At 36.1% G+C, this 26,581-nt stretch overlaps 1 protein-coding gene across 1 annotated transcript in view; it reads right to left on the bottom strand.

Annotated features, from left to right (window-relative positions):
- Positions 1-10,897: 10,897 nt before the first annotated feature.
- LOC123557801 (phenolphthiocerol/phthiocerol polyketide synthase subunit C-like) overlaps positions 10,898-26,581 on the bottom strand; it is a 53,883-nt gene continuing 38,199 nt past the window's right edge. The window contains exons 5-9 of the mRNA XM_045349497.2: positions 20,679-20,860; positions 20,159-20,333; positions 12,942-19,838; positions 12,404-12,577; positions 10,898-11,018 (exon numbers count right to left, since the gene is read on the bottom strand). Of these exons, the coding sequence (XP_045205432.2) occupies positions 10,906-11,018; positions 12,404-12,577; positions 12,942-19,838; positions 20,159-20,333; positions 20,679-20,860 (7,541 nt within the window). The 3' untranslated portion in view covers positions 10,898-10,905. The remainder of the gene's footprint in view (positions 11,019-12,403; positions 12,578-12,941; positions 19,839-20,158; positions 20,334-20,678; positions 20,861-26,581) is intronic.

Raw genomic sequence — 26,581 nt, 5'->3', positions numbered from 1 at the left:
GTTTTGTTTTGTTTTGTTTTGTTTTGTTTTTTGCGTAGAAGTCTCTTTTGTATGATATTGTAAATCCTATCTAGTATGCTTTGCTACATTACCTACGAACACAACCCATTGCCATCTCTGAAGAGAGAGAGAGAGAGAGAGAGAAAGAGAGAGAGAGAGAGAGAGAGGGAGGGAGAGAGAATGAGAGAGAGCTGTGTTCTATGCTTACTATTCCTGTTTACCCTCGTTAGAAACAGGCTATTAATCGTATCGCTTCGGATGTGTACATGCTAGGGAAAATTAAATTGTAGCCGGTGGACGTATGACAAATATCCAACGGTCATAAAAAATCACAGTAAAATTTCTTTTAAAAAGGTATGGCTCGGCTAGTTGAGGAAATATAGACCAAAGAAGTCAATTGTTTCAAGCTAGTTAGTGTCCGGTGCTTGAAATATTAGTATAATAAAATGATATCCTCAAAAGATAATAGGTAAGGGTAGATTTCTCGGAAGCACAGAGCACCACAAACACAGCCTCAGAGCCACGCACTCGCAAAGCAGGCCCACAACAACAAAAAAAAGCTGTAACGGACAATTATTATAGACGGGTTGCTTCAAAACTCCAACAAATACATTTTGATTTTAATAATATGCAAAATATAGACCTATTTGCACAGGCTGTATAAAGATTTATTTTTGTTTTGTTAATCAACACTACCCGTTTACATCCTAATGGGACTAGCAACAGCACAGAAATTGCCTTGTCATTGATTCGTTCTAATATTTACATAAATGCTAAATTACATTCCCGGCTTAAACTAATACCTAAGATATACCTCTGTTTCACCCAAGCTCAAAGACTCTATACTCGAGATTTTGTTATTTTGATAAAGGCCTTAAGGCCGAAACGTTAATGGAATAAAACAGAGTGAAAACTATAGCGTCTTTAATACCTGTGAGTTTCTACGGGACATTCGAGGACGACGGAAAAACTGTGATGATAGTAATATTCGACAGATACAAGACGTCGTAGACGCCGACAGTGGACAAAATGCTAGAAGTATCTGAAATTAGGGGGCGTCCGGGTAAATTCGGACGATTTTTAACAGTTCGAGTTTGACAGGTTGCTGTGTAGGTAATTTTGATTCGCTGCTTAACAAACCTAAGCAGTAAGGAGAAAGAATATCTACAGATGCGATATCCAATCATATCTAGGTTTGTAATCTGAAAATGTTGTCACACAATCGATTTCATTGGCCCTGCCCTCAGTCGGCATAGCTCGGACGAGGTAGAAAAATTCGGACACATTGTAGGAATAATTCGGACATAATAAAATTCGTAGGAATAATTCGGACACTAAAAATTGTTTTTAAAAAGTAAAATTCAAACATCTGAAAAATATAGATATTCATCATTATTGATATGTAGTCAAACCTGTCTATAAAGACCACCCTCGGGAGAGCCTTTATTAGGAGGTGGCCTATATTCACAGGTTAAAATACACTGTTAATGTTAAAAATGGGAAACAAAATTTTCAATCTTTAGAGCCAGGTGGTCTCTGTTCAGAGGTGGTTTTTAATACAGGTTTGACTGTAACTGTTTTGGTCAAAAATCGAATACAACGTAGTACAGGGAGTCTGCACTGTACCTTAAAATTGCATGTTCGAATTTTTCCTACTATAAGAAAACAGGTGTTTTGACTCGGACACTTGAACTTTTGCCTTATTTTAGACAACCCTTTGGTTTTTGGGGAAAGCAACAGATATCATTGAGTTTTTAACATATTTATCTTCCATTCTGAATACATAATTAAAAGCAATACTATGATATCATGCCTGATACATGAATTGAATCCTCTTCGAAAACTTCCCGCCTTCAAAGATATCTTTGTTGTTCGCAGAAAGTATGAGTACTACGTAATTACTTCAGTTGTTACGTTATATCCGATATTAAGACGTTTTGTGACTTGATTGTATTTTAACGGAGACATATCAATTTCACAAAAAAGGCATAAATTAGCCTTATCGGATGTGAGAACATATAATTATAGATTTGACTTCAAAACTGTACGAATTATGCCGATGTCCGAATTTTCCCGGACACACCCTACAGGATTCTGAAACTGTACAGCGACAAAATACTTTAAAATATATACCAACGGTACATGAATGTTCCGTGCTTTTTGCGATGCGTTCCTCGGAAATAGAAGAAGGGGATGTTTTTGAGGAAAAAATACACTTTACGCTTCATGTGGCTGAAATAATCTCCACAAGTTACCTTGTTATTCCCGATGTCTGCGATTTCATGGGACAGCCCTCGTTTTCCCATTTTCATCAGCTAAGAATATTTCTTGCACGTATTTTAATGCTACGTAATTCCAGAAGAACATTATAGCCCTTTTTACCCTTTCCTGATATAAATCAACGGATGGATGATTTTTTAAAAAAAAATATCTTCTTTTGATTTTTACAGATTCAAATATGAATGAGACAGAATGAGAGATATGAAGACTGTAACTGAATATTCATTTTAAAAAAAAAAAAAACATATTTTCTTCAATTAAATATACAATGCAGGGCAATATGCGTCAAAATTCAATTATTAACCGCACAAAGCGTTTAACTAAGTTTGAAAATTTATAGCTCACCGTTACATACAAATTCATGCACACAGTAATAAAGTTAAGCCTAAACATTATATCAGAGTTTCGCAAAGAATTTAAACAAAAATTAGAATAAAGCTATTAAAAAGCTGCTTCTTAACCTTTAGCCTGCTAAATTTCTAAAATGGACTGGTCCATCATTCAATTTGGGCAGTACCATTTATTATTCGAAGGGATGTTCACAGAAAATTTACTGACAGAATAGAGAACAGTGCATACCATGATCAGCCTGCACGGATGATCTTGGTCTGCACTGGTCGCAAAGGCAGAATCATTTGCCGCCATCAGATTAAATTCCTTTGAATAGGAAAAACACTGAATAACGTACTACGGAAGCCCTGGAGGGACATTTATTACTTATTACTTATAATTTACAACTTATAACTTATTAATTGCTATTTATAACTTATAATTTATTAAGTTATGGATATTGCTCATTATGGCGGGAGATCTTTTATGTTTGAGTACACTGAGAGCTTAGACTATCGGCGTGTACATCGTTTCTATTCATCGAAAGGCGGCGTCTTCTGATGTTTAACATTCACAGGAACAAAGAAGGTATAAATACACATGTGCAACCGAAAATACCGAATTTCCTTTTATCAGTGTTTATAGAAAAGTAGTATTTGGTGCTATATGTAACCCACACCCAAACTGATCTGAGACCAAGTTTGACCCAACCCAATGGTCTCCCGGTGACCCTTAGGCAATCCTTCTACTTTACGAGCCTTTCATGAAACTGTGAGTAAAATGACTTAAAGAAGTGTAGTGTATATTCGAAACACATATAAAATTTACTGTATGTCGCAGTGTTTAAATAAGACTAAAAGCCAGTTTTAAAATGGCAGACAAAGCAACTTCGTAACTTAAATACGGTAAGACTAGACTGCGTTCGGTTAATCCGGGTTATTGACATGCGGGATGATACTATAGTTCTACTAAAGTTTGTTTTTGAACTGCTCCTAAATTGTTTGTGTTGTGGTTGTTTCGCTCATTTTTTCCACCGTAACTATCAAGGGTGTATGATACTGCCATGATTTGAAGACTCAATTATATTTATATTATATTTGTTTCTTTTTTGGACCATTTCCTTCAATTTGATTGGCGAACAGAATTTTTTTACAACTGTAAAAAACAAATTTATTCGGATAACTTTTGTGCTGCTCCCGATGTTAGACTACTTTTTTCACTTTTTATTTATACTTGAAAATGATTGACTTGAAAACAATGACTATAAAAAGAAACAAAGTAATAAATGTTATTTGTTTTGTTTTACACATTTGTAAAGCCCGAAGCCTCGTACACATATCTACGATAACGGCCTTATCGGATATGTGTACTTCGGTTTTGGATTTTACAAGTGTGTAAAACAAAAAAATATGACATTCATTCCTTTAGTAAATATCATTGTGCCATCAGATCTCGGCAGCACTATATCAGGTAGAAAGGTAAGGGATTGCCTGCGGTGACTGATGAGGATGGGGCGATCTTTTCCCTAATGTCAGTGTAATTTTGCCCACTTTACCCATGAGGCTACACCACGTAATTCCTGTGAAAATTGACATTCTGGCTAAGACTGTAAAAACAGTACCATTAAACAAAGAGCAATACGAAGTATACAGTCGTGTTGATGATAGACCCCATATAATCCTACATGCATTTGCCTTCAAAGTGGTACTCCTATTGCATACAGTGTATCTATTGCCAGATGCTTTACTGTGAAGAAAGCAGTTCATAGAATAATATTCAGGCAATATTACAAGTTTTCGACACCCGTGAAAATCAAAAAGGCCCAGCGCAGGTGGTCTATTAAGGTTGTTTCCAGCTAGGTTAGATGAAAATAAATTTATTGTATTACGAGGGGCATGCAAAATGTTTTGGCGCTTGATTTGTTTAAAAAAATATATTACGAGCTTTGTGAGTGGGTGTATTAGAGGAGGTATTCAGGGATATGATCTGAAACTGGTCCACATTGATGATGAAATGAAACCACAGCGGCTGCTTGTATAGGGTGTAGTCATACCAACTGAACAAAAACCTATTAGAAAAAATATGAATTGAAATATGTAAAGAACTTACCGTAATTACCATAAGTTTTGTGACACCTTTGCAGTCAGAATTCCCTAATTTTGGTACACACAGTATTAGCTTTAAGTTTTTGTGACCATCGAATAATGTTTTAATTACAAATAATGTTTCATTTTCGAATGAATCGTAATTCATCTATTTGGATAACTTTTTATATTATAAAGCAGAATAGAAAGAGAAGGTTTTGCTTGATTTTGCTGATTTCTGCATTATTACTATGACCCTAAAATATACTGGAACAAGAAAAATAATTAGTTATTTTTACTGTCCCAAAACTTATGGTAATTACAGTAAAGCTTTCAAAAAAGTAGTTCCCGACTAGGCTTTGGTCAATCCACTTCAAGACCAAAGGAAGACAAACAATAAAATGGACCAGGCGGACGAAGTTCGGTTCGACATTTCGAAGGCATTCCATAAAGAACGGCCCATTGAAGTTCCCTCAATATGTTAACTTTTGAATATATATCAATTGAAAACATACAGTGTAAATAATGATTAAATACATTACCCAAGACAAGACGCAAGACAAGACACAAAGCTGGAAAAGACACACGACAAAATAAAAGACACAGTACAAGACAGAAGCCAAGCATAAAACCAAACACAAGACGCCAAACAAGGCACCAGACAAGACAAGATCAGACAAAAACAAGGCACTAGGCAAGAAAAGACAAAGATGAGACACAAGACAAGACAGAAGACGAGACATGCATTGTAAGTTATATGTAATAGGTTATACGTAACAAATGATAAGAAATAAGTAATTACTAATAAATTATAAATAATAAGTAATAAATAATAACTAGTAAGTTATAAATAATAAGTTATAACTAATTAATTATAAATAATAAATAAAACGTAATAGATAATAAGTTATAAACAATAATATAGTTAAACTACCACATAAGATGTAGTCACAACTGAACGAAAACCTAATAGAAAATGTATATGAATAGATGGTCGTACTGCTGAACGAAAAGGATAAATGTATAAACTATCTGTCTTATGTTTAAATGTCTAAAACTATTATTATAAATTGCAGATACATGTACAAGTAATTGGAAAAATGCTTTGGAGTGCTGTGATTGTACTTTCTTCGACCGTTATGATGGACCATAGGTAATGTAGGAGCTGTGGTGCCTCCATATTTGCCGCCAGCAAGTCGAAATACGCAGTCTAGACTTACACTGGTGAAAGAATACTTTTACGCTGGTTTTACATACTTTGAAATTGTTCTTCTACTGTTATGTCAACACAATATTAAAATAAGTATTCGACACTTGAAACGAATATTGAAAGCGAATAATTTGCGTCGCCATGGGGATGTGTATACGCGGCTAGAAGAAGTTAAAGACTTGATAGAAAAGGAACTCCAACTCAGTGGAAATTGTGTTGGTTATAGAAGTATGTGGCGTCAATTAATGTACGATTATAAATTGAAAGTTAAGAGAAGTGATGTAATGAGGTTGATGAAAGATATAGATCCTGAGGGAGTAAGCTTGAGAAAGGCTCACAGGCTAAACAGAAGAAGATACTGTGCACAAGGTCCAAATTATATCTGGCACGTCGACGGATACGACAAACTTAAAATAATTTGGTTTATGCATTTATGCAGCAATAGATGGGTATAGTCGCAGAATAATGTGGTTAGAGGTTGGAGCAAGTACAACAACCCGAAATGCATTGCAAATTATTATCTGGAAACAGTAAAGAGTTTGACGTGTGCTCCACGGATTATCAGAGCTGACTGCGGCACTGAAAACACGACACTCAGTTACATACAGCCTTTACTTCGACTGAGTCACAATGATACCATGGCGGGAATCAAGAGCTTTATGTCCGGGAGAAGTACTTCCAATCAACGAATTGAAGCCTGGTGGAGCTACCTGAGACCCCAAGGTATACACTGGTGGATGAATAAACTAAAAGATTTACGAGATTCTGGCAGACTTAACGCACTCAATTCGATTCACATAAAATGCGTCAGATTTTGTTTTATGGATGTGCTGCAAGCAGAACTTGACTGGATAGCACAACACTGGAATTTGCACAATATTCGGCTTCAGAAAAAAGTAAACGAGCTTCCCTCAGGTAAACCCGAAATCTTGTTCAACGTTCCAGAATTGTTTGGTGGATATGAATACATAAAAACGTTGATTTCGTTGATTTAATTCTTTGTCAAGAAATGTATGCTTCGCCAAAACAAAAAGGTTGTGCGAGTTTCGTGAACTGGCAGATACAAATGTATATCCTCAAACCAGATCTTCAGGCTCCGTGCAACGCAGATGCATGGTTTAAGTATTATGAAGAACTGATCAGTCTGTTATGAACAGAAATATGATGGGGTAAAACTAACAGACTATGTTCATCAAATGAAACCTATTCACGATAACCATAGTGTTTTGGGAAGTAGTTACATGTATCACTGTAATTATGATATTGTGTATGTGTAATAGAATCTGGAAAATGTCATAAAATGGTTAGATCTTAAACATCTTTAGTCTTACATGCAGGCACGTTAAGTTTCTTGTATTACTTTTACTACAGTGTAGGACCTCAAAGTCACGGTGGTCATTTTCAGTCTTTATATGCATGCTATTCTAAAAAATTGTATATCAATTTCTTTGCACCAATTTAGAGAAACTTCCTGAATAATATAATTCTGGATATGTTTTCTTTCTTTGGAAAACTGTTGATACTGAACACTTTCTAAAAAACGCCAGGCATCCTTCTTGAAAAATAAAAATAAATACTAGTAACTGTAATGTGGAGTTATGAACATCCGGCCATGAAAACCGAAAGTAGAAAACAGAACTGTCACTGAACAAAATATTCAACTACAGAGTTATTTGTCCCTCCTTCTGCACTCCCAACCCCTTCATTCAAATCCCCACAAATTTTCTATAATTTCCATCTACCTGGTGCTGTGTTTTTCTTTGTGATAATGAATCTGACTTTTGACCTTTGACCTCTAAATGTGACCTTGACATTGTAAGTGCATTGCCAAGTTATTTCAGATTCCTTTTATGCATGAGGAAGTTGTGATGCGGACACGAAACCAATTCATTCAAAATTTGGCCTCTAAATGTGACCTTGAAGCTACGACTTAGGGACATGGGTCTTGTACATTTCACACTGCCTCATCATAGTGAACATTTGTGCCAAGTTATCTCAGATTCCCTTCATGCATGAGGAAGTTATGGCCTGGACACAAAAATGTCCAAATTTTTATCCTTTGACCTCCAAGTTGCCCTTGGACCTGGATCTTGCGCATGACACTTTCCCTCAAGCTGTGTGCAAGACTAGTTCAAATCATAAAAGTGGAATGACTATTATGCAGAGAAGGCAAAACTAGAGTTGTCACAGGAGTGACGAATGATACCCCCACAATATGGCCTTGTCAGAGAACTAAGCCAATGTCAAAGCCAAACTTGCTTGACCTTTGACCTACAGACCACAAAATCAATCTGAGGTCAGATGCTAGTAATGATCAACCTCCCTATGAAGTTTCATGTTCCACCGCCCAAGCATTCTCAAGTCATTGTCCGTAAAAGCTTTAAATGACCTTTGACCTTTGGAAGTCAAAATCAATACGGGTCATCTGCTTGACATGACCAACCTCCAAAATAAGTTTCCTGATCCTAGTCCCAAGCATTCTCAAGTTATTATCCGAAAACTGTTTAAATGTTCCGGGTCACCGTGACCTTGACCTGTGACCTACTGACCTCAAAATAATGAGGGGTCATCTGCTAGTCATAACCAACCTCCCTATCAATTTTCATGACCCTGGGCCCAAGCATTCTCAAGTTATCATCCGGAAACCGTTTCACTGTTCCAAGTCACTGTGACCTTGACCTTTGACCTAGTTATCTCAAAGTAGAACTTGACCTGTTTTCATGATGTTACACCTGTTTTCCAAAATTTATGATCCTAGGCCCAAGCGTTCTCAAGTTATCATCCGGAAACCATTTAACTGTTCCAAGTCACTGTGACCTTGACCTTTGACCTACAGACCTCAAAGTCGAATATGACATGCATTTGTGATCAACCTCCCTATGAAGTTTTATGTTCCTCCGCCCAAGCATTCTCAAGTCATTGTCCGTAAAAGGTTTAAATGACCTTTGACCTTTGGAACTCAAAATCAATACGGGTCATCTGCTTGACATGACCAACCTCCAAAATAAGTTTCCTGATCCTAGTCCCAAGCATTCTCAAGTTATTGTCCGAAAACTGTTTAAATGTTCCGGGTCACCGTGACCTTGACCTGTGACCTACTGACCTCAAAATCATGAGGGGTCATCTGTTAGTCATAACCAACCTCCCTATCAACTTTCATGACCCTGGGCTCAAGCATTCTCAAGTTATCACCGGAAACCGTTTCACTGTTCCAAGTCACTGTGACCTTGACCTTTGACCTAATTATCTCAAAGTAGAACTTGACCTGTTTTCATGATGTTACACCTGTTTTCCAAAATTTATGATCCTAGGCCCAAGCGTTCTCATGTTATCATCCGGAAACCATTTAACTATTCCAAGTCACTGTGACCTTGACCTTTGACCTACAGACCTCAAAGTCGAATATGACATGCATTTGTGATCAACCTCCTATGAAGTTTTATGTTCCTCGCCCAAGCATTCTCATTCATTGTCCGTTAAAGGTTTAAATGACCTTTGACCTTTGGAACTCAAAATCAATACGGGTCATCTGCTTGACATGACCAACCTCCAAAATAAGTTTCCTGATCCTAGCCCCATTCTCAAATTATTGTCCGAAAACTGTTTAAATGTTCCGGGTTACCGTCACCTTGACCTGTGACCTACTGACCTCAAAATCATGAGGGGTAATCTGCTAGTCATAACCAACCTCCCTATCAATTTTCATGACCCTAGGCCCAAGCATTCTCAAGTTATCATCCGGAAACCGTTTCACTGTTCCAAGTCACTGTGACCTTGACCTTTGACCTAGATATCTCAAAGTAGAACTTGACCTTTAGTTCATGATGTTACACCTGTTTTCCAAAATTTATGATCCAAGGCCCAAGCGTTCTCAAGTTATCATCCGGAAACCATTTAACTGTCCCAAGTCACTGTGACCTTGACCTTGGACCTGCAGACCTCAAAGTCGAATTTGACATGCATTTCATGATGTTACACCTGTTTACCATAATTTATGATCCTTGGCCCAAGCGTTCTCAAGTATTCATCTGGAAACCGTTTAACTGTTCAGGGTCACTGAGACCTTGACCTTTGACCTACTGACCCAAATTCGAACTTGACCTGTATTTTCTGATGTTACATCTGTGTACCAAAAATTATTTAAATCGATCAAGCCTTTCATGAGTTTTCATCCGGAAACCATGCAAAACCAACGGACCGACCGACTGACCGCCAGGCTCAGTCCTATTACACCCCCCAACTTTGTTTTGTGGGGGTATAATAATGCATAGAATGCATGATAGGATCGGGCAAGATCAAGATGGGAAACGAAAAACGAGGAATATCAACTAAAACCAGGTTTTCAGTTGCACCATGCCAACAGGTTCTTTTAAAAATTGTCATATTCTATTATAAATATATTTTTTATTATAACTATGACCATATTTTTCTATTTTTAGTTACCCAATGGCATCAAAAGGACCTTTTGGTCACCAAAATAGAAAACAAAGAAAAAGAAAAAAGCATGAGCTCGTAGAACACTAAATGCCCCGTTTAATGCATTCACGACAGTTATTGCACAAGAAACAAAAATCATTTGCCCATTGTAAACAAAAGTTCGACTGTTCTGGTTCAATGTGACCTTGACCTTTGACCTATTGGCATCAAAATCAACAGGGTCTTGAAATATCGTCTGGGAACTGTTTTACTGTTCCTGGTCACTACGACCTTGACCTTTGCTTTGACCTACTGATCTCAAAATTAGTAGGGGTCATCTGCTTGTGATGACCAACCTCCCTATTAACTTTCTTGATCTTAGGTCCAAGTGTTCTTTGAGTTATCATACTAGTTCTCTGCTGTAATATATGTTCAGGCAATGCTGTCGACTGATCCGACTGCACAATACCACTAGTTCTCTGCTGTAATGTATGTTCAGGCAATGCTGTCGACTTCACAATTATAATACATGTATACATCTGAATATTCAGAGACGACACGCATCTGCTGATTGTTTGAACGTTTTTATTTCCTGTCCATCTGTTTAAATGTTGCTAACCAGTCTTTGGCTTTGGAATGGCTTGAAGTTTTGAAAATAACCACGTCTTCAAGGGTTTTCACCAGGATATAAATCATTCCTGAAATAGTAACAATAGTATAAACAGAACCTTCCGTTGAAATTGTGAATATATAATAAATGTCGTTTTAGACAAAGTAATTGGTAGCAATTCGATAAGTAAAGAAATATTACTTTTGGCTAATATTTTCTGCTTTGATATGTTACAAATATTTCTTTATTATATCTTTAATTCTGTGTTGGCTTACAAGACTCGGTGTTGTTATAATTGCTGGTCGTTCTAGATCATAAAGTACAGTGAATCTACTTTATAATACAATTCAGCTTAAGCTGGTGCTAGGGGGCGTGAGGAATGTTGCACATTTTTATACCTCTTATAAGCATTTCAGCCGAGTCTGATATTATCTTACTGGGTTGTGTTCTAGGCTTCCAAAAGATTTTTATTAGATTTGAGTACCTTTAGTAGCAATTTGAATAATTCTTAGTTCTGTTTAAAGTCCAGACACGCTTATATTACTGCTCATTTTGTTCCAACTTATTTCATTTTCTTAATATCAGACGTTTATACATATCTTACAGCGCACCTCTGTAGAGCAACATCACAAGTAAGTCTAGAATTCGTTTACATTACAGGGGTTGTTGCTATGTAGAGACTAACATTTTAGGAAATACTACTTAGAAAGAAAATATGTGCCGCAGAGTTGAGGTGTCATTTACAGAGGTTAGATAATTTTACAGAGGGCACACCTCCGGAATTAAGTCAAATATTTCCAAGCCTAGATAATAGTTTCTTTTCTTAGTATTTGTGAATAAAATGGAACCCAAACTATTTCAGTGAACGCTACGCAGTATGTGTGTATTTTATATATTATAGACAAACATGCTTTCGTCATGGAGTAAAGATTTTATGTATCATAGCAAACTCCATCTATTATACTCGAAAATATCAACAGATATAAAATTGATTAATGTATCTTATTACTCATACGTTTTGAAAAGTTTGAGAATTTGACATTTATCTGGAGGTCAGTCAATTTCAAATATTTGTGTGTTGAGTCACACGGGCACAATTTAGGCCATTTTGCAAATGTTTCAGCTTTTTGATGGTAAAGGAAGTCTTGTGGTGCTCCTCTATGCACCGCTTCAAGCATGGGCGGGCAGCTTAGTAGAACAACCGGCCTTCTGTGAATCAGCTGGATGACTTCTTTTACTACCCAAGCGAGGTTTCGAAACCGTATCAGTAAGGGGCACGTGATTCGAAGTCAGTGACCTTAACCACTCGGCCACAGAGGCATCCTTTTAAAAAATTAGATATTGTATGTAAGCTTCATGTTACTTGTAACCTTTATTATGAATTAGAACTATTCATGGAATTTTCCTATTACAATTATACTTAAAGTAACATTCCTGGCCCCTGACAAAAGAAAATGCTGAGGTAAATCGTACCATTTAATCTCTTGATTTCAACTTCAGAAATAGTGTGGCCATACAAAGTCTTTTTCTTCTTCCCTCGTCCCCAGATCATCTTCAAAACAGCATTGTTTTCGCTGAATACATGTTTCACTAGCTTCAACTTCACCGAATGCTCCCATCCTTGTTTCGTTTGTTTCGTGAATACATCTGTTAATTTTCAAAACATATGAATTTAAACTCGTAAAATAATTCATAGACCGGTCTATTATCAAAACTAAATTTAAATTTATTTATATCTTAAATAAATTTAACAGGTGGTCCCATATTTATAAAGCATTTAAGTAGTAAAATATCACTAAGGTCATAACTGAAGATTATGAGCTTAGTGATAAAACAATTACCTGTCTTGCAGTGCAACGTTGCTAACAGTAAATTTTAAGGTATAAACCAAAATGATTCTTGAGGTGTGAGACTGATTCCCATACTAATTTATAATAGGAGACCAAGGAGTCGTGAGATCTATTTTCCTTTACAGCTTGATATTAAGTTATGTAAAGATTCGTTTACTTACCCTCTCGTATGACATTTTGGTTGATTTGACTGCATTGTGATTGCTTTTCCTTCCATATACTTTCGGTGTTATCTGTTTTTCTCAGTTTATCATTCGCCAAACAATTGACGTGTCTTGAGCTATCATGTGTCAAAATATGACGTTCGACAACACTGTTTGAATTGTCAAGGAATGACTTTACTTCTTCTTGTGGAAACTCTATAAATTTCCACATCAGATCAAGCATCCGATCAAGCATCTGTCTTGCATTACTTTTTGTGATTGCTTTCCCGTTATATCCAAACTCTAAAATGACGACATTTTGTTGCGTGTCATACACTATGTGCAATGTTGTTTCGTAGACATGTCTCTTGTAATAAAATTGTCCTAGTCTTATTTCAACATCTTCATGTTCGAATGAAGCATTCAGGTTTGTCATATTCTCCATAATGAGTCTGTGTCGTCCAATGTGCTTCGCCAGTTCCTTTGACTGCATTTCTTTTTCTATAAGCTCATATGGGTATGCACCATGTTGTGTCATTTTGTTTAAGTGATCAGAGTTTTTCTTGAGATATACCGATACAGTACTCATCTCCCCCAAGTCGCCGATGATTGGTATCGCATTTGAACACCTTGTTATGACAGATTTAAGCTGTGGTACGTGGCCCCTCATATCAATATTAGTGACCACAGGTATCAAATATTTCCCGGTCTTTTCGTGCAGGAGAATCATGTATATAGATATGACAAAGTGATACATTGAAACTCCTTCTCCTTTGATGTAATCCATTATTTCATGTACGAGGTTTGGTGGTAGCTTTAGGGATTCATTTTCCCAGTGCTTTTCGTCTAGTTCCATGTTTATATCGTCAGAAAGTGTAAACGGCTTTATGTTTTGTTTCAGTTGAGCTTTCCAGAATGTTTTAAGAGTACTCGTGCGTGGCAAAATTGCTTTTCTTACAGCTTCTGCGGGTACAATGATTTCGTCTTTTACAGGCAATTCTTTATGCTGTATATAACATTTGGCAATATCATTGATTTCCCGAAAAAGAATTATCATACCGGATAAATCTCCTAAAACAGCATGGACGAACATTCGGACACGAACTGTTCCTTTTTCAAATGCGATCATAATTCGAATGGGCAACTCTTTCGTTATGTCCATATGTATTTTGTCCCTTTCATCTTTAGCACTTTCTGTACATATACTGCTGAATTCCACCTCATTTATATCTATATCGACTGACTGACCATCAAGTAAGACGGACTGATATGATCCATTTCCGTTTATGTTATAAATACGTCGAAGGTCAGGATTTATTTTAATCAGATGGTTCACCACAACTTTCCAGTCACGTTTCTTTAGAGAAATTCCTTTTATTTCGAAGTCAACCTGTATTAAAATATTTCGACTGAACGGATCTTTTACAAAATCATCTAGCAAGCTTTTCTGCATAAAAGTAACATTTCCTTGTAAATACTTTTGAAGGTTTTCATCAGCTTGCTGTGTTTTGTTGTGACACAAATCTGTTCTCTTTTGAATACGAGTAAGTATATAACGCATTAGAACTCCTAGAGAGGTTGACTCAACAAACAGAGTTTCAATAGGAATTCTTACATTGGTTTCATCAAAGACAGAACTTGAAAAGTTCATGGCAGCCATTGAATCAATACCCAGGGTTACAATTGTTGTATTTTCACTCAATGTACTTTCATCTACCACAAATGCTTCGACAATTTTCGACTTCACCAGATCGTAAACTATCTGTTCTTGCTCCTTTGAGTTTCTGTTGACAAAATCACATAAAGTAAAATTCGTATCAGTTTCCTTATTTTTTCTTGTAGCGGTAGGTAACTTCTTTAATATTTCTCGAAATTTTGTAGGATTCGTACCCACGATTGGATTCTCCTGCATCTTTAGCCAGTCGAACTTTCCAAACATTACCTGTACTTGATTTTTCATCACCGCCTGCATGAAACAAATCTTTATTTCTTCAATACTTAAAAAGTAGAATCCTTGGATTCGTAGGTATTTTTGCAACTCTGTGTTCTCCATTGCCATACCAAGAGACAAAGTACTCCAATTAATACTCTGTCCACACAATCCCAAACCTCGGCGATAATGAGCAAAAGAATCTTGGAACGAGTTTCCTGCAGCATAATTGCATTGTCCTTGGTTACCAAAGACAGACACTACAGATGAGTGCATTATGAAGAAATCAAGTGGCATACTTAATGTTACATAATGTAGATTCCATGTACCTAACACCTTAGGTAACAGCACCTGTTTAACATCTGTTTCGGACATATTTTTCAAAAATTTGTCGCACGTTACTCCTCCCCCGTGGAGTACCCCTCTGATATTTATATCTCTGCCAATTATGTTCCTAAGTTTTTCCATTCCTTTTTTCAGTTGGTTCAAATCGGTTATATCAGCTTGTATTGGTATGATTTGACAGGAGTATAATTTCACAACCTTCTCTATTTCATTTTCCCTGTGTTTGTCTGGAAGACTTCTTGATAGTGTAGCGATGTACTTTGCGCCGAGACTTGCAATCAACTGGACAAGCTCCCACCCTAGTCCTGTAAGACCTCCAACAACAATGTAACAACCATTTGTCCTGAATACATTTTCTTCAGATACTTTCAAGGGAACAGAAGCTTTTCCATTGTCGTCTCGAAGTATTAAGACCGAATATGGAAGGCAAAATATATCTTTTTCTTTGTTATTGGTGTCTCCCGGCTCAGGCTGCTCAAAGCAATATACCGCTTTATTTGTAATAGATTTAAAGCTGCTATAAACTTTTGGTACTTTCTCTGTCAATTCAGAAAGTGAAAACATGTCCTCTGCCTTTAGAATATGAAGTAAAATATTTTCTCTCCTTAATTTCATCAGCATTTTCTGTTCCTTAGAAAAGAAACATTCCATGCTAACAATTCTTTGTAATGCCGAAAATCGTTTTGTGATCGCATCTAACTTGTCACAAGTGAGTTTTGCTAGAATAATGACAGTCCGTATGTTCGGATGACCATTTTTCAAGCGGTCAGCTAATTCGTCGAAAGTTTCAATAATCAGTGAAGTTGATGTCCTTGTAGAGAACAAATGCTTCAACAGTTGCACACAGAGTCTCGACTCATCGTCAACAATACAAGTTACTCTAGAAGAATTCTTGCACGTATCAACAATATTCAAGAGTATTACTCCAACAGTAATCATTCCTGGGACATAGAATTGCAAGTCGTCAATATCAAAACTACATTTTAAAGGAACTGAGATAACAGCCGATACGCACACAGGAAAACAAAACCCAGTATTATTTGGGATAGCACTGGGTTTGCTACAGCAGTATTTGCTTCCAACACCTTCAATACATATGACTGGATATCCACTTTCTTCTTCAGTAATGATATTTTCGTCATCACTGGCTAATTTCGGTGAAAAAAGAAATAGTGAAGAATCATGGAGACATAATTCTTTCAAACGGATTTTACACTGCTTAGGTTTTTGTATTTCAGCATCTTCTGATGATCTCATGTCTAAGTACGGATGTTTAATGCCGCGTGGAGATAACGACTTGAGAACAACTTTCTCTGCCATTACAGGGTGTATTTCCCTCCGTGTTAAAAGTTCCTGATCATTTGTTTCTGTGATCACCGAATGGTAAACCTTTCCATTTTCTATCAAATATTCATTGCCAGCAAGTGTAACATGTTTCAAGACTGTTTGCAACATGCCTGTATTCTCTCCAGTAAACGTCATATCAATCAGCTTAATATCCCTATAAGCTCCCTCGGCGACTGCCGATCTGACCATACCCCATAATTCTGCTCCACAAACATTTGTTGTCTTTTGATGACGACCCATGACATTTTCGGTTACTACAAAAATCGGTATTTCTAGTTCTTGTTCCCGCAGGACACTGATAATAACAGACAAATTCATAAATGACTTTTGGATATATTCAAACAGAACTATGCCATCCCTCGTAGTTTCTTCGATGTGGTATAATGGTGCAAATATTACTGCTTCCGACTTGTGCATGTTACTTAAGCCGTGGCGGAACATACCCTCTTTTCCGATACTAATGAAATTCATACTTTCGTCTGGTAAAGGTTTGTAGAAAGAAAGAAATCTTTCTGAAGCAAACACTGTAGCGGTGGTTTTCGCTAACTTCTCTTTACTTTGACTGATAGATGCAAACATTTCTGTTTCTTGCCATGTCACACAGTACTGCATGTTTTGCAGATTATCCGATCCATCTGTCATTAGTCTGATATAGAATTCATAAGCTTCCGCTAAAACCTGTCCATCTGGACATAACAGGGCAAGGTTGTAATAGTTCCCAGTTGATGATGATTTTACAAGTGTAGTGTATCCAAACATACGACTCTGAGGGGGTCTGTTTATTACAAATGAAGCAAACCCTTTGGGTAGGGCTGATCGATCAAAACCAGCTGTGCCCAGTAAAACAGCAGTTTGAAACATACCGTCAATTACAGATGGATGCATATGCGTTGCCTTTCTATGTCTCATGACAGATTCCGGTATTCTGTATTCTACGATGCACTCGGTCGAAGATGACCATGACTGGTCTATGACACGTAGAGTTTCTCCGTATTGAAAATGGAGATGGCTTAAGCATTCGTAGTTTTCTTCCCTTGTCCTATGCTTTTTACATCTGTCTTTTATTGTTTCTATGTTGAAACTCTTTCTTACCTGCTCTGTACGTGGGGTGATGTTCCCTTTACAAAGCATTTTCTCATTTTGTCTGATGTAATACTGATATCCATTTTGTTCGTTGTTTTCTACTTCGACATCTACCACACACTGTTTCTCGTTTTTAGGCATAAGTGTATTCACAAATTCTAGGGAAACACTTACTTCATAAACGTTTAATGGTGACTGTTGATGAGCAATCTCGAACGCTGTTTCGACGTATGTTGCACCAGGTACAAGTACGCTGTTATACATGTAATGATCATATACAAACGGCGACGTCTCTTTGTCTATATGTATTTGAAAGCCTGCTTTGCCAGCATCAGCATGTTGTCTTATAAATAGGTGTGACTCGGGGCTTTTGGTAATGCCTTTCAATAGGCGTTGTTTCCCTTCTGGAATATTAAGTTGTTTTGTTTTCTGGAAGACATGTCTTGGAATTGATACGATATTACCGTCAGGAGGCACAACTCTTTCCCATTTTAAATCAGCACCATGCTCCAAAAGACTTCTCAGGGATGAGTAGATACTTTGGCATTCTTTATATGCATCCATTGAAGGAAGGGTTTTTCCTTTTATATTTTCGCCTAAGATATTCATCAAATGAGCTCGAACGACTTGTCTTGGTCCAATTTCTACAAACAAATTAGTGGCATTGTGATCTAAAGACAGACGAATGGCATTCATAAATAGGACCGGCTTTCGAATGTTTTCAGCCCAATATTTTCCAGTCTGAAACTCATCATACTCAGCAAGCTGCCCTGTTACAGTCGAATAATGATCTACAGTTCTTTTTCCTTTCTCGATCGCTTTTAATTCGTTCTCAATCTGTATGGTACAGGGTTCCATATGGTGGCTGTGATAGGCACATTGAACAGGTAGGGGCGTGATCATTATTCCTGCGTTTTCCTTTTTATTCATTTCCTCCAAAGCTGTTTTGATCTTTTCCATTGCATCTGCGTCACCGGAAAGTGTACATGACACTGGACTGTTATACACAGCTATGATTACACGATGGCTGTACTTTTTACAAAGTGATTCTAAAGTATCAACGGAAATATTTCCTGCTACCATCATTTTACCGCCTGTCATTTCCGATAAAATCTTTGATCGATAGTATATCACCTGGATGGCATCTTTCAAATGTAGCGCCCCTGAAGCATACGCTGCAGCAACCTCTCCAACAGACTGACCTATAACTGCTTGAGGACAAATTCCCCAACTTTTCCACAACTCGAACAATGCTACCTGTGTGCAAAAAATTGCAATATGGTTTATGAATGGGTCACTGTAGTCTGTGTCGTTTTGAAACATTTCTGCAATACTCGATCCGGCTAATGGTTTCAGTATTTCATCAATATTACTAACGGTCTTCTTGAATACACTCTGTGTTTTCATCATCTCAATACACATTCCTTTCCAGGTCGTTCCAACTCCACAAAACACAAATATGATGCGTAGCTTTTCCCCTGTCCCAGTCTCATCTAATTGTGTCAATTTCTGTTTTGTATTTTGCAGAATCTCGTCTGCAGTTTTTCCGAAAATTAATGTTCGGTAAGTAAAATGGTCTCGGTGAAAAACAGATGTAAACGATATATCATTTAGTGAAATATCATGCTTTCTTATTTCAAAATCTTCCGCAAACACTTCCATTTTACGTTTTAGTGAAGTTTTGTTCAGATCTGAGATAAAGATAATTTTATATGCGTTCTCAGTATTGTTATCATACGGTTTCTGTATTGTCTGGATAGGAAGCCTTTTCTGAATAACGACAGCATGCGTATTGGAACCCCCAAAACCAAAGCAGTTTACGCAACAAATCCTGTCTCCTTGTTTGTTTGGGTTCCACTCCGATACTTGCAGAGATATATCAAGACCGTGCTCATCTAAGATTATTTTCCTGTTGACGTTCGACTTATCTTTCTCTACGTGTAGGCTTGGTACGAACTTACCATGTTTCATCATTAGAAGTACCTTAATGAGCGCCGCTACGCCAGCGGCAGATTCAAGATGACCAATGTTAGACTTTACAGATCCAATTAATATAGCTGATGTATTATTGACTTTGTTTGACAATGGAATTTCATTTTCGTCATTATTATCTGTGTCCGTTTTGTCATGCGGCTGTTTCTGTCTGTATGACTGTATGAACTTACCAATAGCATTGATCTCTGTGGGATCTCCAATCGGAGTACCTGTACCTGTAATGAATATTTTAGGTTCTAACTCCTTCCTCAGTAGTCTAAGCAGGTTGCCGTCATGGAAAGTATTACCGAAAAACATTACATTTACTTCCTTTTCAGGACTAAAATTTAATGCGGAGCAATTTGCTGGACAAACAAAGTTCGATTATCAGAGTATTCTTGTCATATACATTTCAACAAAAAATGAATGCTTGTATTACTATTGGTAACCTGTAATGTTTTCTAATATAAACCGAATTCTTTCTTTATGATGTCAGTTTTCCACTTTGATATGAAATAATTGTGGTTTGTAAAAGACAAAGATGTTAAGGTACTACCATGTGCCTCTATATACTGAAGACTGATGGGATCAAGATTGTATTGGGAGTATACTTTCTTCAGTAGTTTTTCTTGCTGCTCACCAGAAGGAGCTGTGATTGGTTGTGCTGTGTGTCCATCTTGATTACTTCCGGTTTTGATAATTCCCCAGATCTTATTTCTGTCATGTAACGCCTACATATATATTTAAGAAGACACTGGTGTAAAACAGTTTCAAAGCTATATTTAAAAATTTTGAGTCGATTCAAATAGAAGATTTTGGTTTATAGTATAAATTAACACATTAGATATATTTTCAAGATAATGAAAAAGGCTTTAAGCTTTTAAATATGCAAAATATATCTTATTTTGAAATTATGTACAGTTATATAATATCCTTTTCTTTTAGTTAGATGAAATGTTGGAATTTCAAATTAAAATTATATTCAAGATATCCCATTTGGACAAATTTATATCATCATAACGTGATATACACATTCACCAGCATTGCAAATCAGCATTACAAAATTCGACAGGCACCTGCTTGTATGACTTTATCATAACGATACCACACCCTTCTCCCCGAGCATATCCGTCAGCTGTATCGCAGAAACTCTGACATTGGCCGGTAGGGGATAACATCTTCGCCTTACAAAGTATCATAAACTGATCGGGCGTCAACATTAGGCTTACACCACCACAGACAGCCATTTCACAGTCACCTTAAATAAAACATATATGTGATTGGTTTGCTTTAGTGGATAAGTACCTTTGTGAAAACAGTTTCCGTTGCCGCAGCTTTAATAGATTTAACTCACAACATACTTGATATATATTTTCTCTCGTAAGACATAAATACTTGTTCGTAGTTTTACTGGCCAGAATCACCATTGTTACGATTAAAACAAAAGTGATCCGTTATATTTCAGAACAGGACAAATTAATTGAGTCTTATGTTTATAACTTTGTGAGGGTAAGTCTCGAAAAACTATCTTGTTTGATATTCAATATTTTTGTAGTTATTTACTTCTTGTACCAAGACTTTCGGACGGCACTGTATACCTAGCGTGTCATAGGCTTTAACTGGAATGATTTTGTCCTGGGTTTTAAACGTGCACTGCGAAAAAAGAGTTTATATACGGGAGTGTACGGGATCCCGTATATTACCCGTATACGGGAAGAAATACGGGAAAACTAAAATACGGGCGTGTACGGGGCTTGTGTATTTAAAAGTCCGTATACTAATAAAATACGGATTCCCGTATACTATGAAATACGGAAATCTTAGTATACGATACCCCGTATATTATTGAAATATGGGAAATTCTAAAAATGGTTATTCTGATCGTATATAACACCTTATATTCCCGTATATGTCTGGTGTACGGGAATACATAAATCCGTATATTGCGAAAATACGGGATATGTATAGTGTGTATATTTCGAAAATACAGGGATTAAATTTCCCGTATATTCTTCGTATACAACTCCGTATATTTCCCGTATATGCCGGAAATGCGGGATTTAAATAATTTGTATATTTCGAAAATACGGGACGTATATGTCCCGTATACGCTTGGTATACAACTCCGTATTATTCCCGTATATGCCAGAAAAACGGGATTTAAATAATTTGTATATTTTGAAAATACGGGACTTATATTTCCCGTATATTCTTTGTATACAACTCCGTATATTTCCCGTATATTCTGGATATACGGGATATGTATAGTTTGTATATTTCGAAAATACAGGGATTAAATTTCCCGTATATTCTTCGTATACAACTCCGTATATGTCCCGTATATGCAGGAAATACGGGATTTAAATAATTTGTATATTTCGAAAATACGGGACGTATGTGTCCGTATATGCTTGGTATACAACTCCGTATATTTCCCGTATATGCCGGAAATACGGGATTTAAATAATTTATATATTTCAAAAATACGGGATGCAATCAATATGTGTAGTGAAAATTATATTCTCCGGCCATTTCAAAGGTCAAACGTTTTGCATGTTTTCGAACTTGTACGTGTATGTAGAATGAATGCCAATATTGAAAGAAAGAAATGTTTAATACTAATATAACATGAACTGAAAAAAAGCATTCACGGACCAAAACAGGTATAAAATCAAACATGAATGAATCCATCATTTCATCTAGCGCGTTCCCGATTTATTTTAACATTTAATCTAAATAGCCGACTGAGAAAAGAAAAAGATTAATCAATTCATCCCTATTTATTTGTAGTGATAAATACATCCGTGGATCATCGCCATTGTAAAAATCAAATGCAAGCATAAATTAACTCTTTTTCTGCACATTTCCAACGCTTGTGCATACAATGCAAATATTTATAGAAAAAAAGAGGAACTAATCCATTTATATTTTGTACTGAAAATGTATATAAGACATGTATTGATACTTTACTTATGAAATCAATTCTAATATTTTACAGACGCAAAATAATCGATATAATGTGTCTGCGTCCAAAGATTCGAACAAACGCCTTTCGTTCGATTTAATACAGTATCGTCTGCTACCGACCGAGTAGGTCGGTTTTTTTGTGTGTTTTTTGTTGGGATTAACGTTGCGCTGACACACTTATAGGTCCTTTAGCGACTTTCCAGTTTTCTTGGTGGAGGAATACCCCAGGTGCCCAAACGTACATTATTTCATCACGAGCGAGCACCTGCTTAATGTCTTCCTCACATGGAGAATTCAAGACTCTGAGTGAGGCTTGAACCCGCATCGGTGATGGACAACTGGTTTGAAGTCATCGATCTAAACCACTCGGCCACGGAGACCCATTCCGGGTAGGTCGGACCTTTAAACCAACATGTAGATAACATAGCATTTTGGTAATAAAGAAAGCACATAATTAACCGAAGTCATTCAGATTAATATAATTCAAAGAGCTATAAAATATGTATTTTATACCTTTTTGTTCAATGTTCACTTTCAGCTGTTACTTAATTATAAATTATTAAGTGAAAAATATTTTCATATCCGTTGACTTTTGTTTCGAAGTAATTCTGCAGATGTTCTATGTATACTACGGTGGCATAGCGAGGACATAGGAAATATTTTATTTTTTCTGTGCGCACGTGTTAGCTACCACGTGCGCATGTGGTAATTCACACGTGCGCGGGTGATAACTATCACGTGCGCAAGTGACAGCTATCACGTTCGCACGTTATAATACCATGTGCGCATGTGATAACTAACACGTGCGCACGTGTTAGCTGATAAATGAAAAAGCGTGAAAGATCTGCAATTTTTCTCTATGGATGTCTTTCATAAGGAAGTGTTATTTATAGTTAGCTGTAATTTACGAAGTAAGTGTTTCTTGTTTCTGAAAAAAGGCTGATATCTCGATTAGTTTCGTTGGTAATTTTTCACGTTCGCACGTTTCAGCTAACAACTGCGAACGTGATAGCTATCACATGCGAACGTGTTAGCTAAGATAGTTATTACGTGCGCACGTGCTAATCAACACATTCGCACGTAGTATCTAACATGTGCGAATGTGGTGCTAACACGTGCGCACGTGATAAATAAAATGTTTCCTATGTCCCCTCTATTCCACCGTAGTATACACTGCTAAGACTATTTTATTTCTCGTGGATGTAGTGTCCTTTAGTATTGACTAGCACATGTGAATATTTCATATATTTCCGTAAATTCATTTTCAATGTCCAAACATAAATAGCGATACAAATATTACATATATAATTCTTAGTTGATATTATACTGTCGCATGTGCAGGTAGCTGAGCGGCAAAGCGTTTAGCTGCCAATATCAGGGTAGTGGGTTCGAATTTTGGCCATACCTTTTCCCCTAAATTTTATTTGCAAACTTTCCACTTATTTGTCAAACGCACCATGATATTTATGGTCCATTTATTAAAAGTTATCATATTCACCCGTTGTAAAAAAGTCGATTATTTAAAATATTCTAGACAAAAAGACACATTATCTGTCACAAACGTACTAGAAAATAAATACTTTAAGAGAAAATAATTAAAATTCATAAATATAAAACAGGTAGCGATAACATCACAATACTTTAGTTTAAAGAAATGATAACCGTGGTAACGTGGATGGCGTGACACTGATTAAAAGTAAAAAATATAAATATTGCTTAAAATTAACGAAAACGCTCGAAAAATATTGGCAAAGATTAATGAGTGTCTTTCATTAAATCAAATGATATAAGCATTTACACTGATTTACCCATCTCCACGAAAATAAACTGTACATATAATTTCTGCCGAACAGTTTTACTGCAATTAATTGATAATAATTGTATGCATATTAACTAAATCAGATAGATAGCCCGTGTACCCTAAGCCTGGTAATCCAGTCTGACAATTTCTAACATTTTTCTACCTGCAAATTGACAATATCAGAAACTCGATGAATGCCAATTAACACAAATTAGCGCAAATTAAGTGAATTCTGGTATGCCTGGTATGTGGCCTATGGAGGTGATAAGGTCTGCGTATTGGCGATAAGGGCCAATACACAAGTCAGGACCATTGGTAGACTTGCTTCTGTTTATCATAATAAGCTACTGTATAAATACTGTGCAGTAAATAAATTGCAGGTGATATTTCTCACCTTTATAGCAAATCAGTTCTCATTTTTATAACGAGTTAAGAAAGCTTGATTGAATTAGGGCTAAATAAACAAAGTGATAAGATACAACAGTGTTTTATCATATTTTTAATAAAGTAAGTTTTTTAACAATTACATCTCATTATTGCTGTTTTTTATTATCAAAAATATAAAAAATGCATTCAGGCACATAGCCATTAGAAGTAATAAATTATTGTGTATTTTGAACAATGATATATCTTTATTGCTGGATTTTATTATACATAAAAGAAAGTTAACATTATTTAGACAACACATGAGGAATTAAGCATTTTTAATATATAACATCCTTCTGTCTATATACCTTCTTTATCTATTAAAAATGCAACTGAACGCTTCTTTAATTTCTAATAAAATCCAGCAATTATCTTTTTTTTTCGTTTTTATTTTGTTACTTTTGATAAAAAGATCATAATCATTGAATAAACAAACTTGTAATTTCTCTTATTAAGTTTTGAATAATTATTTTATAGTGAGAAATGCTTTGCTATAAGAGTTATAATTTAATTGGCCAGGACATTACTCAACATGACTGAGCAATCAAAATTAGTATCTTATCAATTAAAATAATTTTGTGTACATGCTGAAAAAAGACTAAAAAACAACAGCATTTCAATTAATAAAATGCAAAACACCTGAAGTAACCAATTTACCTGTAGGCAATAAAATTTATGATTCTCTGACAATAATTAGGCTACATGTCAAGTCTACAGGGGTTTTATGGACCCTTATCAGACTGGACCAGACAGGATCTTGTATATTGGGGATTAAAAAGTCTGGTATTTGGGGTGGGGGGGGTCACTTATATAGGAGATTTTCTTTGCCTTTAATGCATAGATATTAGGTATGATTTCTTCCGTCCAATCAGTGGAGAACACGCTTCGCGCGTTCATGTCCCGAGGCGATAACATCTGGCTCAAGTGACCGCACGCGATAATCTGTATATTGCATATTTCAGAGGGAAAGGAAGTCACGAGTAAGTACTTATTTGATTTAATATGTTTTAATTTTTAATAAACTGATTTTTTTTTGTGACAAACCAGACCATGAATTATATTTCAATTAATCGGAAACACGGGTTGCTTTTTATTGCTTTAACAAATTCAGAAGCGTCAAACAGGTCAGTTTAATTTTGTAATCTTAATATAAAAAAGAAATTCAGAATAGCCGTTAAATACTTCATTCATTCCTTCATTCATTCATTCATTTTTTTCACAACTCATCATTTAACTATTATTTCATTCATTCTTTCATCCAATAGTCTACAAGGATGTCAGTCACCAAAAGTTCATGTTGCAAGTGTTTGAAATAAAAAAATATCGTGCAAAAATCATTTGATGAATACCATTGGGGTTAAACGAGATTAAAGTTGCAAGGACAAAAACAACTCCTGATAGAAGTATTATTTCGTAGAAGCTAGGTAGCCGAGGCTAGCTTCTTTAAGAATGAATAAGGCGGCACTCACATTCATTCATTCGATCAAAACTGGAATCTCGGAAAAACATTAATGAAGTTAATAATTACAATCTTTTATATTTAGAAAATGAGTACCGGTAATCTGACAAAATAACGCTTTTTTCTAGATGGCACTTTTGAAAAAAATTACAACATCTCTTGCCTCTGTCTAGAGAGAAAATGTTTTTCTGCGAAAATATCAGTGTCAGTATGAAGAAATTAATACTATTACAGATTATTTGATCTCTACAGACTTTGTAAGTCTATGTAAGCGGTTGTGATGCGTATTATTTTTTCAAAGTATTAGGCATGTTTAGTCTATGCCG

The sequence above is a fragment of the Mercenaria mercenaria genome, chromosome 5 (genome assembly GCF_021730395.1).
Source record: "Mercenaria mercenaria strain notata chromosome 5, MADL_Memer_1, whole genome shotgun sequence".
NCBI classification, from domain to species: domain Eukaryota; kingdom Metazoa; phylum Mollusca; class Bivalvia; order Venerida; family Veneridae; genus Mercenaria; species Mercenaria mercenaria.
The sequence above is the reverse complement of the archived record's forward strand: the minus strand, read 5'-3'. Positions and strand labels throughout refer to the sequence as shown.